The sequence below is a fragment of the Schistocerca americana genome, chromosome X (genome assembly GCF_021461395.2).
Source record: "Schistocerca americana isolate TAMUIC-IGC-003095 chromosome X, iqSchAmer2.1, whole genome shotgun sequence".
In the NCBI taxonomy this organism is placed as follows: Eukaryota; Metazoa; Arthropoda; class Insecta; order Orthoptera; family Acrididae; genus Schistocerca; species Schistocerca americana.
Window position 1 is genome coordinate 947576758 of NC_060130.1, and position 18284 is coordinate 947595041.

Sequence of the window (18284 nt, forward strand, 5' to 3'; positions counted from 1 at the left end):
TTATCAATGGCCTGACAAAACGTTAACCGAGTTGTTAGGTGAGGAGCAATACAGCAATTCTTTCTCAAGCTCTGAGTGGTTAGACAGGTTTAAAAACAGATATGGAATTCGGCATCTCAATGTATGTGGAGAAAATTTATCTGCAGATCCAAATGCAGTTGATGTTTCGAAAACAGAGTTTGAAGATTATAGCTGAGGCTACACTAAGAGCCACCTTCACATTGCTGATGAAATGGGTGTTAATTTTAAGATGTCACCCACAAGGTCCTTAGTTTCCTTAAAAGAAACGTTTGCCTCAGGAGGAAAAAAGAATGGAAAACAGTTCTTTTAGTATCAAACACTTCTGGCCTGACAAAATGTTAACCGAGTTGTTAGGTGAGGAGCAATACAACAATTCTTTCTCAAGCTCTGGGTGGTTAGACAGGTTTAAAAACAGATATGGAATTCGGCATCTCAATGTATGTGGAGAAAATTTATCTGCAGATCCAAATGCAGTTGATGTTTCGAAAACAGAGTTTGAAGATTATAGCTGAGGCTACACTAAGAGCCACCTTCACATTGCTGTTGAAATGGGTGTTAATTTTAAGATGTCACCCACAAGGTCCTTAGTTTCCTTAAAAGAAACGTCTGCCTCAGGAGGAATAAAGAATGGAAAACAGTTCTTTTAGTATCAAACACTTCTGGCTCTCATAGACTGCCCCCAATATGTATCAGGAAGTTGAAAAACCCTGAGTGTTAAAGGATGTTCCTGGAATACACTATCAACTAGTGAGGTGATGCAGTGGTTAGCACACTGGACTAGTGTTCGGGGGGATGAAGGTTCAAACCTGTGTCTGGCCATCCTGATTTAGGTTTTTCGTGAGTTCCTTAAATCACTTCAAGCAAATGCTGGGATGGTTCCTTTGAAAGGGCATGGCCAACTTCCTCCCCCATCGTTCCTTAATCCAATGGGACCGATGACCTCGCTGTTTGGTCCCCTCCCCCAGACCAACCAACCAACCAACCAACAGGAATATACTAACAGGTTTTTAAAAAGCCCAAAAAACATCTTGGATGTTTTGTTAACTTTTCGCTGAATGTTTTAGGGATCGGATCTACTGAAAGTTGAAAAGTTTTTAACTAAAAAACTTCTCCCTATAAAAGCAAACTTACTAATTGACTGTATACCTATGCATCCTAGTGATTTAAAAAGTGTTGATTTGTTGTGTGCTTCCTTCCTCCAAATATTACCAGTCTACTTCAACCACTAGATTAGGGCATAAGAGCAACATTTAAATGGCATTACAAAGGGCTATTTTTGAGGACCATCCTGCAAAACAATCACATATAAAACATGAATGAAGCACTGAAGGTAGTAAATATGAAAAATGTACTTAAGCAGTTTGGCCAAGCTTGGAATAATGTGAAAGCAGGAACTCTTCAAAGGTACTGAAGAAAACTGTATGATGTTGTTGAAGGAGACACACTGGAAAAGTCTGAAGAAATGAAACAAATGGTAAAAAGAAATACTGGATGCGAAGACTTGGATATGTACAAGGTGGATGAATGGGTTGCTCAGGATGATCTGCAAGAAATCATGAAACAAGAAATAGTGGAAACAGTGTTCCTCTTTCAAAACTTTTCAAAAATACATACTGTAATATCATAAAACAAAATAATGTTGTACTTTTTATATATTCATGGCTTAACTGAAAAATCTGTTATCTGAAACAGCTCCCTTCCCCCCCTTTAGTTCAGTTAACTGGAGTTGTAGTGTACATTGGGTGGGTGGTGCCTGGAGACTGTGGTCTGGATAGGCCTCATTTCAAAATATATCTTCAGAATGTGATACCAATTGTGGAAAAGTTGGAGGATCCATCCACAGCAAGGACAGCATTGTCTGGTAAACATTCATCTTTTGGATGTCATTCTTCTGGGTTGGTTGCAAGGATCTTTTTTTATGTGTATGCTTTTAACCTTTCTAAATTTCATTTACATATTTCTTCCTCCATTTTCCAAACTTTGGCATAATTTCCAAAGGCCATACTTAGAAACCTCATGGTGGGCAGTAGGACAACTACCACAGTACTAGTCCAAAATGTGTCATGATTCATACAGGCTTTCAAAAGTATCTAACTGTCTCTTCGTAACACACTGTTATTATATGCAATCCCTGACCTCATAAGTATCTGCTTTTCATACCACAAAAATTCTTGCCCCTCACCAAACTTCTCCTGAAAGTGCATACTTCACAGCTACTAAAGGCACAAATAAACTCACATGCATTCGTGAATTTCTGTTGTCTGCCTCTCAAGTTCTGTTTGATGATATTCTCCACTCAATTACACATTGCAACAATTTCCTAAATGTCATGTTGAGATGTTATCCACGCTTTTAATTGAGAATTTTAATACTAACTTCTTGTCTCAGACTCACATTAGTCACTTACAAATTCATCCCAACAACCTGCACTCCTTTCTGCAATTAAAGTCGGGCTAACCTCTCCAGTCTCCCGTAGGTATCTTTCTTACCCTTCAAGAGCCACTGACAGTACCATGTCATCAACTTGTCTTGTGTGATTATCTGCTGAATTATCTATTCCAGGGGCTTTAGTACTGTCTCTCATGGCCCCCAGGGGTGTTGTGGTCTTGCAGTTCAGGCATCACAGTGGCTTCCAAAGAACAATAATTTGGTTTATTTGCCTTCTAAGTAAAGGAACAACATATTCACTAGTAGTGGTATCTAGCAGGCCAGTAAGTGTTGTTACTATGGCACTGTAGTAGATGGCAGATGAATCCTACTATGTGACTCATTTGTTTTTAATCAGTACCAATTAGGCGACGAAACACCAGCAAAGAAAAGCCCAATGCCTTAACGATCCAAGGACAAAAGATTAGCAGGGGAGTGTAACTTCCTGTTTGATTGGGAAACAGTAAAAGGCAGTACATCCTCTATACTAGCAGGCATTACAAGAGCAATGTCTTAAGACCTCGTAGAAAAAAAAAAAAACAGATTTGAAATTTTCCAATAAGTTAATGTCAAGGAGGGATTCATAAGCCTATGATAGCATTAATGATGAGGGGTATTACAAGTAATGTTAAAAAATGAAGGATGATATTTGTAGTTTGCTAGACTTACTGGTAACAAACTGCAAAGTATCTAAGTACTCAACACCAAATATCCAGCTGTGAGGACAAAGCTGTAGATAAAACTCAAAAAGCATTGTACAACATGTCTTAGAAAAGTATGTGCAAAGTAAGATTCCGAGAGGTGGAAAAGATCCACAGTAGTTCAGCACCATGTCAGAAATCTGCTATGAAAGCAGAGACAGCTTCATTGCAGGATTATATAGAAGGTGAACAAGCCAACATATGCAAAAGATGAGGATTGTGAAAATCATTCCATGAGTCTGAAAATAAAGTTTTGCCTAACAACCTGACTAAAAATCCTACAAAGTTTTGGTCCAATGGAGAGACAGTAAGTGATCAATATCATCTATTAAGTCACCAAGTGATAATACTGGCACTGAAATAAAAGATGACAGAGAATATACCAAAATACTGAATTAAATCTTCCAAAATTGTTTCATCACAGAAAATCGTAATACAGTTCCACATTTCAACCATCACAGAAACATCAAAATAGCAGATATGGACACAAACAACCATGAAATAAAAAATTAAGTAATTCTGCTCAAAACTGACCACATGAGATACTGTGAATTTCTACAGAGATAATGCGAAAGAACTTTCTCCCTTCTAGTAGTGCCACATTGTGGGTCACTGGAGGAATGAAATACACCTAGCAATTGGAAAAAAGCACAGGTTATTTCCATTTTCAAGAAGAGTCATTGGACAGTTGTGCATAATTACAGGCCTAGATCACTAATGTCAATATGATGTAAAATTATGGAAAATATTTTATGCTCACACATAACCACACTTTTCAGGAACAAAAATCTCCTCTACAAAGATAAATATGGATTCTGAAAAAAAGTGATGTTGTGAAACTCAGCTTGTTCTGTTCGCCCATGTGATCCAAAGCACCATAGACAAGGTGCTCAGGTCGATGCCATGTTCTTTGAATTCCAGAAGGCATACAATACAGTTCAGCACTGTCATTTAATAGGAAAAATACATGCTTACCAAATATCGGACCAGATTTGTGATTAGATTGAAGACTTTCTTGTAGATAGAACTTAACATGTCATTCTTAATGGAACAACCATAAAGGTAGTTTTGGGAGTACAACAAGAATGTGTTATAGGGTCATTACCATTTACAATTTACATTAATAAACTAGTGTTAACATTGGAGGCTCTATGAGGCTATTTGCAGATAATGCTGTTATCTATAGAAAAATAGGAAATGCGAAATGCAGGAAGACCTGCAGAAGATTGATTACTGGTGCAGGGAATGGCAACTGACTCTGGATGTAAATAAATGCAACATATCATATGTAAACAAGTGAAATGATCCACTACTGTTTGATTACAGCAGTGGCAACAACTTGCCAGAAATAGTAAATGCTGTAAAATACCTAGGAGTGACCCCATCTGGAGTGACCTGAAGTGAAATGCAACTTGAAACAAATAGAAGGCAAAGCAGATGCCAGGATAGGGTTCATTGGAAGAATCTTAAGGAAATGTAATTCATCTACGAAAGAAGTGGCCTACAAAATACTCATTCAGACAATTCTTGAGTAATGTTTGTCAGTCTGAGACCTTTATCAAGTAGGATTAACAGGTGAGAGAGAAGATCCAATAAATAACAGCTCATTTCATCGCAGGATCACAGTGAGAGTGTTTTACACATATTCAACAAACTCTAGTGGCAGACTCCAGAAAAGAGGTGTTGTGCTATACAGAGCAGTTTACTGTTAAAATTCTGAGAGAGTACTTATGGGAAGAGTCAGGCAACAATTACTTCCTCCCATATAAACCTTGCAAAATGATTGCCATGAGAAAATCAGAGAAATTACAGCTCATACAGAGCTTTCCATGTGACATTTGTGAATGGAACAGGAAAACTGGGCGAAGATAGTAGTACCAGAAGTACCCATGGCCATTCATTATAAGGTGTCTTGCAGATTATAAATGAAGATGTCGATGTAGCAGAAGTTTTGTCCTACTTCTAAGTTTAAACAACTTTATCTAGTTATGGATTTACTATCTTCTAACCACAACTTAAATCAGAAATATCATTTTAATAGCAGCCTCATAAACTTTCTGATATGAAACTTCTAATTGAGCCACATTTAGAAACAGTTTTACACACAATCTCAACTTGCTCTAACACCACTCTCATAAGACATAATAGGAGTTCCAAGGATTTCCCAATATCCAGCACAGCTTCAGTATTGTTTCTCAGGTGTCCCCAAAATGTTCTCAGCTTCAAAGTTTTCACAGATAAGACACACCTAGTCCATTTCTGAATCTCGAGTCATTTTCCTCTCTTTTGACCGCCACCTCAATAATGGTTATATCCTTTTTTCATCACTCATCAGACTCATCAAGATATGTCAGTACCTCCACAAACACAGTTGACATCTTTTGATAGTAAAGTATTCCCTTCCAACAAGTTCTGTAATCCATAGTAAACATACATTTTCATATAGTTATTCTTTAAATAAATGCACCATCAATCTCAACACCACTTTCACATCTCAGGATTTCCCTGGCTTTCTGGCCAACAAGCAGATTTCTCATGTCATGACACAGACCCTCAGTACTTCCCACTTGTCTTAAAAAACACGGAATGTACCTCTTGTCACACACAACTATCCTGCTTCAAAACACATCAACAGCTTCTACACAGTGCTATAATTTTCTGAAACCGTGTCTTGCAACGAAATCAACCTTTTCCAAAATTCCTCCAGATACACATAGGTTTTAAGCAATCTACTTCTCTCCATACAACCATAGTCACACTGTACTCATCTTTCAACTTGTTTCCTTGGCATATATTCATACCCCTGTCACTGTTTCTGCTGAAAAGTTTACCATAAACACTTTCCAATTACTATATGCCCCAACCCCATCAATGGTAAGCCCTAGTTTGTCATATAAACACCACCTATGGGGAAATTCATGTCATATATAATCTGATGCACATAACTACTGTTCAACTTTCTATGCCATACGGACGTATAATGGTTTCAGTTTATACTAATTGCTCCTGTTAAGGTTTACTTTGTTTTTTTCCCTAAACCTCCTCCTTTTAGCCACCATTTTCACATTATTAATATTTGCCTCTTCTTTCATACTAATCTCTATCGTATCTGTTGTGCAACTGGATTTGTGATATCCTGTCAGAAAGGTCTCAGTTTGTAGTAACTGATGGAAAGTCAAGTAAAACAGAAGTGATACCTGGCATTCTCCAAGTAAGTATTATACGCCATTTTCTGTTGCTCATCCATATAACAGATTTAGGAAACAATATGAGCAGGCATCTTAGACTGTTTGAAGATGATACTGTCATTTACTGCCTAGTAAAGTCATCAGAAGATTAAAACCAACATTAATATGATTAAGTCAAGATATTTGTATGATGTGAAAAGTGGTAATTGACCCTACATAATGAAAAGTGTGAGGCCATCACATGAGCACTAAAAGGAATCTGTTAAATTTCGGTTACACAATAAATGACACAAATCTAAACGCTATCAATTCGACTAAATACCTAGGGATTACAGTACAAATAACTTAAACTGGAAGGTGTACCGCTGGTCTTTAGAAGAGCGTAGCATTCCAAAAGATTGGAAAAGGGCACAGGTCATCCCCGTTTTCAAGAAGGGATGTTGAACAGATGTGCAGAACTATAGACCTATATCTCTAACGTCGATCAGTTGTAGAATTTTGGAACACATATTATGTTCGAGTATAATGACGTTTCTGGAGACTAGAAATCTACTCTGTAGGAATCAGCATGGGTTTTGAAAAAGACGATCATGTGAAACCCAGTTCGCGCTATTCGTCCACGAGACTCAGAGGGCCATAGACATGAGTTCCCAGCTAGATGCCGTGTTTCTTGACTTCCGCAAGGCATTTGATACACTTCCCCACAGTCATTTAATGAACAACGTAAGAGCATATGGACTATCAGACCAATTCTGTGATTGGATTGAAGGGTTCCTAGATAACAGAATGCAGCAAGTCATTCTCAATGGAGAGAAGTCTTCCGAAGTAAGAGTGATTTCAGGTGTGCAACAGGGGAGTGTCATGACACCGTTGCTATTCACGATATATATAAATGACCTTGTGGATAACATTAGACGTTCACTGAAGCTTTTTGCGGATGATGCTGTAGTATATTGAGGGGTTGTAACAATGGAAAATTGTACTGAAATGCAGGAGGATCTGCAACGAATTGACGCCTGGTGCAGGGAATGGCAATTGAATCTCAATGTAGACAAGTGTAATGCCCTGCGAATACATAGAAAGAAAGATCCTTTGTCATTTAGCTACAATATACCAGGTCAGCAACTGGAAACAGTCAATTCCATAAATTATCTGGGAGTAGGCATTAGGAGTGATTTAAAATGGACTGATCATATAAAGTTGATCGTTGGTAAAGCAGATGCCAGACTGAGATTCATTGGAAGAATCCTAAGGAAATGCAATCCGAAAACAAAGGAAGTAGGTTACAGTACGCTTGTTCGCCCACTGCTTGAATACTACTCACCAGTGTGGGATCCGTACCAGATAGGGTTGATAGAAGAGATAGAGAAGATCCAACAGAGAGCAGCGCGCTTCATTACAGGATCATTTAGTAATCGCGAAAGCGTTACAGAGCTGATAGATAAACTCCACTGGAGGGGGGGGAGAGGGGGAGAGAGGGAGGGAGAGAGGGAGAGGGAGGGAGAGGGAGAGAATTTTCATATTTCATCTGGAAGAGTGATTTCTTCCAACATTATAGGTTATAAAAGCTACAATTTCTATCAGTTACCTACTTTGTCTTTTGGCACATAGAAGCATTATCTTCAATCCAATAAAATTGCTGGAGTGTGTTTCTGAATGTAATCAGCAGTGAATTATAACCTAAAATATATTTATACTTATAAAGAGTTGTTACAAGACTATAAATACCCACCACAGGTGGGCAATACATTTTTCAGTATTTAACTGTACACAGTAACAGCAGAGATTTCTTATGCAAGTACAAAAAAAGTTTTCCACATAGCTTACCTGGTATGGCAGGTAAATGAATGGAAGGCAGAAAGCAATGACTGCAACACCTATTATGTATCACCTCTGAAGCTGACAGACTAAGCCAATGGTCATTTACAGAGTATGCAGGATCTTTTAAGAAAGGATGGTAAATATCTAAAAAGGTGGTGGTACAGAAAACGTCAAGCAAAAAACATTCGTGTGTGTGTGTGTGTGTGTGTGTGTGTGTGTGTGTGTGTGTGTGTAGCTGATTTGTAAAGTTACAATAAATGCACAGGTCAAAAGATTAATGGTAATCCAGAGTCTGACTTTTGACTTAATTGTTTCATTCTATTCTGTTACTGATGTTTTTCACAATGCTGCATATGTTTACACATGATGCACATGTTTACGCTCTCACAACAAACCCTTAATGAGTGTCAAAACAAAAGAACTTTTGCTGTACTTAAAGAATACCACGTACAATCCCTAAGAAACAAAATGAGCATCAACTAAAGGACAGTTTCAAGTGTGTGGAACATTATTCTCTGATGAGACCAAAGAGAATTCTATGGGCGCTATTAACATACGTCCTCTACATTTACATATATACTCCATGAGCTACTGTATGGCCCATGGTGGAGGCACTTCAGTCTTATATTAATGAGTAATGTCTTTCTGTCCAACTACACTTGAGTATGGAGCATGGGAAAACACACACTATATGTCTTGGTATGCACCCTAATCTCTCTTATTTTATTCCCATTGTGTCCTATGTGCAATATATGATGGAGGCACAAAATTATTCCAGAGTCTTCCTCAAACACCTGTACTTTAAATTTAATTGACAGGGTTTCACAACAACAGTGTCACATTTCTTCCTAACGTTCACACTTAAGTTAACAGAATATCTTCAGCACATTTTTGTAAAGGCTCTCCTAGCCTGTTATAATTGTAGCAGGGCATCTCTTAGTTAGTATTACCCTAAACATTTAAATGTGATGGTCTCCACAAGTTTTTTACTATTTTTTTAATCAGATATTGTCTTTGTTATGGACAAAATGTCTCTTGATTCACAAATAGGTGCAATATATTCACAAACAAACTTCCACTAACTGCTTACACGCAATACTTGTTTCATTCCTGCTGGCATCAGCGACACCCTTCAGTCACATCAGGGTTCATTGCACAGCCATTGCTGAGACGCAAGTTCATACCACCTGTCTGTGGTGTGATATGATTAATAGTCAGTCAATTGGGATTGATGTTTTACTGAATCATCTTGCAAGGATTAAGCTCACAACCTTTTAGTAAAGTGAAGTTTTACTCTTATTGGCTTCAGAAGCAAGCATGGCCTTTCATCATGATGGTGTTGCTGCATATTCTTGTCATGAAATGAAGTTTCAACGAATGATGGGAAACTTTGACAGTTGTATTTGCAGGACACTGAATTCTCTGGCTCTTATTGAGTTACATATTTACATCGCCATGGCTTAGAAAGTCTAATGAGCAAAAATTAATGCAAAATATGAGATGGCTGCAAGCATCGCATTGTAGATTTTGCCACAACCAGTCACATTTGCTTTCGGTTTACATTTTTTTCATGCTTATAAACACACTGCACACACATATAGCAATTAAAAACAAACTAACTAAAAAAAATTAAGTGATTGGTTGTGACCACGAACATATATAGCTCAATACTGCAAGCATCAAGAAAAGAATGCCAAGATCACCCATGTGAAGAGAACTGCACTGAGATGCACACTGCATGTTGATCAAAATTCTGAGATTCTAATTTAAAATGTTTAAATTGTTCAACTATTTTCTTGATTATTAAATCCATCAAAAAGTAGTTTTTATTCTCTCAAACTATTTTGTGAGCTTTCCATTGCACACAACTCAATTGTTACTCTAAGTCAGATACATGTTTTACAGGACTGTTTTGCTTGAAACTACCTGTACTAACTGTACATGCTTGAAGCCATGTACATTTGGTTGAAGCCAGGGCTCATATTTTTGGTCAATAAAGGGAAATGCAAACATAGAAGCCCGTGAATTTATTATCTGTGGTGTAAAAAATAAAGTAAATGAAGAAAAAAAATCAAATCATAAAATAATGCAACTTAACAAAAATAAAATGTAGCATACCTGTATCTCCCGTCCATTTTTATCTGCAGCTTGTTTTAATGAACTAATTACATCCTGCAGTTCTTTATTTTCAGCAAGTGATTCTTTAAAAAGTTTTTCCAGATCAGAAGTTTGTTGATTAAGTCTTTTACATGTCTCCTGATATTGCTCCACCTAAAGAAAGTGAAATGGCTGACTTTTAAAAATTCCATAATTCTGACAGAACAGACCAAACCACGAGGAACGCTTACATCAGCGCAGATCAACATCATTTCAACGTTGTTCCAAATACTGTTAAAGGAAGTTTACTTACAAGGGAACCTCCCCATCGCACCCCCCTCAGATTTAGTTATAAGTTGGCACAGTGGATAGACCTTGAAAAACTGAACACAGATCAATCGAGAAAACAGGAAGAAGTTGTGTGGAACTATGAAAAAACTAAGCAAAATATACAAACTGAGTAGTCCATGTGCAAGATAGGCAACATCTAGGGGAGACCGAGTTCAGGAGCGCCGTGGTCGCGTGGTTAGCGTGAGCAACTGCGGAACGAGAGGTTCTTGTTTCAAATCTTCCCTAGAGTGAAAACTTTACTTACTTCATTTTTGCAAAGTTATGATCTGTCTGTTCGTTCATTGATGTCTCTGTTCAGTGTAATAAGTTTAGTGTCTGTGTTTTGCGAGTGCACCGCAAAACCGTGCGATTAGTAGCCGAAAGGACGTGCCTGTCCAGTGGAAACCGAAAACAATTGATTGCAAGGTCATAGGTCAACCGATTCCTCCACAGGAACACACGTCTGATATATTCTAAATGACACTGGTGACGGCATGTGCGTCACATGACAGGAATAAGTTGTCAACCCACCTAACTTGTACACTTGGTGAATGGATAAAAAGATTCTTCTACCTTGCCCAATTTAGGTTTTCTTGTGGATGTGATAATCACTCCCAAAAAAGTGTGAAAACATAAGAGTTTGTCACATAAACTGCAACAAATGAATGCAACAGTTTCACAGTCGCATAGTTTTGTCTGTGCTCTGTAAAAACATATGTTTTTAACGTTTTCAAATTTTTCCGTGTGTAGACCGTCAAATCCTACATATGTCCAAGCAAATCTGAACATGTCCTGGAGTTTTGGAGAGCGAAATTGATTATGTGTGAGTGTCTGAACTTTGATAATTGTCTGAAAATAAAAAATTAAAACTTTTTCCCGAGGGAAGACTTGAACCAAGGACCTATCGTTCCGCAGCTGCACACGCTAACCACGGGACCACGGCGCTCACGGGTTTACACCCACCTAGTTGTTGCCCATCTTGCACATGGACTACTCAGTTTGTATATTTTGCTTATTTTTTCATAGTTCCACACAACTTCTTCCTGTTTTCTCAATTGATCTGCGTTCAGTTTTTGAAGGCCTATCCACTGTACCAACTTATAACTAATTCTGAGGGGGGTGCGATGGGGAGGTTCCCTTGTTAGTATTTTCAGAAATGTTGACACAATATAGTTATTACTATTAGAAACTTAGTAAACCAGATATGCAACCAAATAATATCTCATTTACACATGGAATTGGCCACAATCATGAATATTTCTACATAAAAAAATGTGTGTCCTATGGATGTTGTGAATACAGGTGGAATAAGTACAACAAATTCTTAAGTACACATTCAGCAGTACTAAAACAGAACTGAATTTTGAGGGCTCTGTGGTACAAATAAAAGAATTTAAACAGCAAAGTCAGAGTGTAAACACTGTCAAATCAGACCACTTGGATGTTTCTAGAATGAATTTTCACTCTGCAATGGAGTGTGCATTGGTCTGAAAATTAGTGCAAGACTGTGACTCAAACCTGAGACCTTGGCCTTTTGCGGGCAAGTGCTCTACTGTCTGGATGTTATTTGTTCCACTGTTTCAATGTAGCATAGCTACATACCAATAAAAATTCCATTGTTTGTTCAGTCAATACCTTTTTCTTTACCTACGCAACTGTTCAGCATTCTGCAGACAATGAGGCTTACAAGAGAAGCACTCCCTGCCAGACAGGAGAGGACACAAGTATGAAATTGGTCTGAAATGTATGCAACCAGCCCAGTATTTGGTTCAAATAGGTTAGAGAGACCACGTAATCATAAACCAGAAGGTTTTCTAGAAAAATGGTTCCACAGCGACAAGAATTGCTTAAAAGAAGTCACTGTCCAAATATGGACGTACTGTCTTTACTGCCATGTGCTATCAGTCTATTCCAAATGAGGCACTTGTAATGTGTTAACACATTGTGTATTGTCATCTCTCACAAAATATACGTGGTCCAGTCACATTAATGTGACCACTGTCTATTTTTTATGTCAATGTGCAATAATCACTCACAGACAGCAGGTGGCAGCACTTGCAGTGGAGAGTTTATAAAGCATATCAATGGGTGGGGGGGGGGGGGGGGGGAGGGGGGGGGCAGTGCAGTCACTGTTGTAATGCGGGAACAGAGTGATTTATCTGATTTCCAAAATGGCTCACTCACTGGCTTCAGGGCCAAAGGTGGAAGCATTTCCAGAACAGCAATGTTCATGAACTGTTCGCATGCCACACCGGTTAAAGCAGACTGTGTATAGCTAAATGGTGCTATCCAAATCTGGCGGCGAAGCAACTGTTGTGCACCATGGGCCATAGATGACAGGGGTGAATGCGGACTGCAGAGATGTGTATGTGTGAACAGACGTGCAACTGTTGAGCAACTGACCACCCAGATATACCTAGGGGGGTACCAACAGTGTCTCTTCAATGAGTGTTCAGCAAACTTTGCTGTGTATGGGCCTTGGCAGCAGGTGCCTGGTTCACACTCCCATGGTGGCTGTTGTTCATCGGCAACAAAGGTTGGAATTTGCACACCAATATCGCAAGTGGACATCCACCAAGTGGCAACAGGTAGCCTTTTCAGGTCACAAACACTGTATGCACCATCAGAAACATTGTTGTTGGTGTATATGGCCCAGCAACAATCGTCGGAAGGGTCCAGGCTGGAGGAGGGAACGTTATGGCCGGGGGAATGTTTCTGTAGCATTCCCTGGGCTATCTCGTCACTCTGGAATACGCAATGGATCACCACAAGTATGCATCTATCCTTGAGGACCGTGTCTACTCTTACATGCAGTTTGTTTTTCCTTGGCACAATGGCATCTACCGGCAGCACAATGCAAAATGTCACACAGCTCGCAGCGTATGGGCATGGTTTGAAGAGCAGCGGCCAGCCCTGGATACAGCATGTCTCTGCATCTGTCAGTACCTTCCAGAAACTCTTTGACTTTTTTTCTGTACATCTGCACTGCAAAAGGTGGTTATTCACTTTTCTGATAGGTGGTCAGATTGATGTGACTGGACTGTGTAGTATACCTATACACAATTTCTGTTGGACACAGTGATGAGATCATCATGTACAATCTATTAACGCACTTCGAGAAGCTAGCTTGAAAAATTACATGTCTTTTAAAATCAGCCAGAAACACTACAATAAAACTTGATAGCCAGATGGAAACAATGACTCCTTTTGAATAAAAGAGAATGGCCACATTAAGAGTTGTGTTAAATACCCAGCCGTCACAAATATAAGAGCTAGTGTTGCAGTAGATGGCTGACAGTGTGAAAATAACAAATTACTGTATTACACAAAAACTTGTAAAATATGGCAAATCTAGGAGTACACAAAGGCTCACAGAAATATCAAATGAAAACAGGATACTGAAGAAATTTACAACACAGTCATCAATACATTAAAACATAGCAAGCTGAAACTATTTCCACTGCTATTATTTTACTCCAACCAAATAACTAATTTTTTCCCAAAAAATGGTTCAAATGGCTCTGAGTACTAAGGGACTTAACATCTGAGGTTATCAGTCCCCTAGAACTTAGAACTACTTAAACCTAACTAACCTAAGGACATCACACACGTCCATGCCCGAGGCAGGATTCAAACCTGTGACTGTAGCAGTCGCGCGGTTCCAGACTGAAGCACCTAGAACTGCTTGGCCACTGCGGCCGGCAATTTTTTCCCATATATTTCAAATGTGTCTGTCTGAACATACGATGTGTATACTATATACATTCGAAATTGCCAAAATACTATGTATATAATTTTTCTCGTTAATTTATTATTCAGGTAGTAGTTTTCTGTCCACCAATTACACTAATATAATTAGTTTTGTTTAAAACCATGCTAATAAAGAGTAACTGATAACTTAAATTATTACTACAGCATGCTGTTTGAACTAATCAATAGTTGTGAGAGAATTGACACCACTTATCAGAAAGTTGTCGATTCATTCTTTCTGCTAACCTGTTTCAGTTTTCCAGAAGTAATTCACTTGAAAGCTATCTGTAAGTAAAGATCAGTCACACCCAAATTTAATTTTGCCAGCTGAGCCACTGTACCTCAGATGACAGGATTGGACCTATATATTTATCACCCTTATTTTTCTAAACCAGATAAAACACTTCATTTTTCAGTTAAGTCCATAATTAAGAATTTGTATAAATTAACATAATTTTAAATGTACTTGTAAACTGGTAATTCACAGAGGAGGCATAAAAATAGATCTGTAATCTGTTTTCCTTTGTTAATGAGCCATATTTTAGTTAAAGCAAGTTCTTGTTGAAACCTATACAGCATTTGCATTTTCACACTATAATTTTATAAACAGATCTGCAATTTACAAAATCACAAAATATCATTACACCAGTCTTTATATCCCACCCAAACGTAGTCAGTCACAGGCTAGCATTCATTGTGTCAACAATATGTAGTCACTTACATTGTATCTTTGTGAAACTCTTAGGTTAAAGTGTGGTTCGCACTTAAACATCAACCTTGCAGTACTTCAAGGTTATCATCTGCTGCAATTACAGTGTTAATTCTTCGGTGTCCACTTTGTACATTTCTATGTGGTATTATCGGTTATCACAAAACCTACCGAGTCCACTGACTGCGTAATTCGACAGCAACTTTATGAGGTTTATCTGTCAAGAACCATATCCAAAAGTGGCCTGTAAATATTTAGCCACTGTCAGGCTGATTTGGAGGTTGTTGTATGTGTCTGCCTGTGATAAATATACTACACAAGATCTGAAACTGGTCATCATGTTGTTATGATTGTCAATAAATGTGCAAAGTAATTAAATGCTCTGCTGAGTACATTATTTGAGAATTTATCATAAAACAAGTTTACACCAGTTCAATGAATTTCCACTTATGAGACAACATGTGCAATCCAGTGATCACAGGTTAGTACGCTTACAACAATGGTTCATACTTGATAAGCAGTGGGCTCAACAACACCTAATATACACAGAGAACAATTTGTTTTGTTTATATCACAGTCCTACTGAAACTGATCTAGCATCCCAGCTGATGGTTCAGCAGAAGACTAATTCTCCCTCAACTGTTCCTGCATATGGTCAATACCTGAAACAGTTTCCAAGAGTAGCTAATAATATCTCTCACATTCAAAATGGACTTGCATTATCCTCTAAGAACAATCTTGATCAGTAAAAGCAGCAAAATCTTCTTTAAGTACACAGTGTCCATCGCCTCAAAACGTGATTAATCAAGCTAATATAAACCTCTTAGTAAAGGCAAGTGAGTTCATTGAAATGGCCTGATGCTTCAATGAGTGGTCACTTCTATCATATTCTGGTGAAGGTGATATGATGAAAGAGAGACTCTTTGAAACATTGCACCATTTCAATGAACTAATTTGGCTGAAAACCAGAGAGCTTTATATTAGTTCAACTTGATGAGAAGGAATTTGATCACAATTATCAAATTAACTGTATGCTGTTACTAACTTCATAACAGAGGAATAAACAGTAGATGGTTAATACATGCATAAATCATGAAAGATGATATTTGGTACATAAATAAGGCCTTAATCTAATTAATGAAATGAAAAATATTTTTATAACATTTTATACAATGCAGTCAATGCCACATGTCTAACATGTTTCCCTACTGGAACACCACTGCCCACTCACAGTCTTTAAACTTTCAATTCGTTTCTCAAAAATCATTCACACAACTTCTTAGTTTGTTATACCTTCAACCCCCTTTAAACTTGCATATTGCCCAAGTTAAGCCTTTAACATCATTGTAAACAAATTGTCTATAGTGCCTGTATCTCATTGACATCCTGCTGCTTCTTCAGTGATACAGCTAAATCCAGTCATAACAGCCTTTTCAGCAATCTGTTCTCCTTTAGATGAAGCTCCCAATGGAAATACTTTCATGCTATTTGATTGCTATCAATTTCTGGCCAAGTGTAAGTTGAAGCCCATTTATTTACCCATTCTACTCCCTTCTAAAATTGGATTCGTCCTTAACCAAGTTTATTTTCTGATACTTTCAAGTAATTTCTCAGATTCATTATGTTGGTCACATCCTAGTAATATTAGAATTACTTCCACTAATATAACAACCAACGTATCCAAGAATACAATGTGTACCTCTAGTCTCTACCACTTTCTCTCTGTCCCCACCCCCACCATATACATTGTTGCGCACACGCGCAGGTAAGAGAATGAATGAATGTGTGTGTTTATGTGTGCGTGCACATCATTTACACTTTTGAAGATATAATTTAATGAAATGAGATAAAATGCTTAATCAGAGAAGAACATATTGTCAAACACCAGCATTGAAAATTGTGAATTTAAGTTCTAATAGAAGTACAATCAATTTAACTTCCAGAAAGTCACTGTCATTAATACTTTATAACGTGTGAATTAAACCTCCAATTTCTGTTGTCTCCACCCATCTTTTTGCCATATACCTCCAATTTCTGTTGCCTCCACCCATCTTTTTGCCATATATACACTCCCAATCACAGTCAAAAAGTGTAAGTTCTATGTATTGTTATACGAAATGTATTTTATTTGTATGATCCCATATGATTCATACTACCAAAACTATTAACTGACATTTCAAAGCTCTTACTAGACAGAAACAATTCTACATATGAACTGTAGAGAAATAAAATAATCTCAAGGTACTGGCATATTAAACAAATTTTTTCAATTTATTTTGCATACCTTCAATGACAGCCTCTTCTTTTCCTTTTCAATCTCCAAGATTTTTGTATTCGTTTCATGGAATGATGATTCGCGTAAACTGTCTATAGTTGATAGGAGCCTCCTGTTCTCAAGCTCAAGCTTCAGAGCCCTTGCCTGAGCACTACTGCTCAGTTGTTCTGATAAACTATTGTCTGCTGAACCTTGAAATCAACCACACAGCAATGAGTACATAAAGCAACATTTCGCAATACTTAGGTTACATTAAAATTAATTTCACAATGCTATATCCAATCCAAAAATACAAAAGTATTTATGTAATACATTATGGAATGTTAGTTATGGAGAACAGTGACCTTTTCTATTATCTAAATAAGTTCTTGCACATCCCTGCACCCAAATCTTCATCCTTTTGCAAGTGAAATTACTTTTACTGATATCAGAATAGTGGTAGATTTTTCTCTTGTTGCTAGTAGGGTGATTTGCTGCATTCACAATGAGATGGAAGGTTCTTCCTGAAGATTTGCAAATGAAAGCAAATGTGACATAGGGAGTCAATGACACACTAAACAAAATTATCAGACAACAATATAAAGGTTGGAATGTGTTGGTCACATCCAAAAGAGGCTTGGTGGAAGGCTTCATCGCTTCCGAAAGACAAGAAAGGCGAAGTACATGAGGATGGGAAACCAAAAGGCAGGCTTACTCTGAAAGAAAATGATTCTCTCCAGATATTTTATGGGAGAGCTATCTGGAAAAACACACATAATTTAGAGGCAATGAGGCGTGCTGTGTGGGCATCTTCCCCCCCCCCCCCCCCCCCCAAGCTACCCACTGACCAAACACAAATGCAAAATCTGTGTCCGAAAGACGATTGGTGTAAGTTCAACAACAGAAATGAGATGTATTCACATAAACACTCATTACCAGAACCTGTTATGAATGCAATGAAGCCCACATTCAGGTTTCTTGCAAAC

At 37.9% G+C, this 18284-nt stretch overlaps 1 protein-coding gene across 1 annotated transcript in view; it reads right to left on the reverse strand.

Annotated features, from left to right (window-relative positions):
• The window catches only part of LOC124554822 (protein Daple), a 188558-nt gene that overhangs the window by 93083 nt on the left and 77191 nt on the right, over positions 1–18284 (reverse strand). The window contains exons 10-11 of the mRNA XM_047128485.1: positions 17329–17510; positions 10277–10429 (exon numbers count right to left, since the gene is read on the reverse strand). Of these exons, the coding sequence (XP_046984441.1) occupies positions 10277–10429; positions 17329–17510 (335 nt within the window). The remainder of the gene's footprint in view (positions 1–10276; positions 10430–17328; positions 17511–18284) is intronic.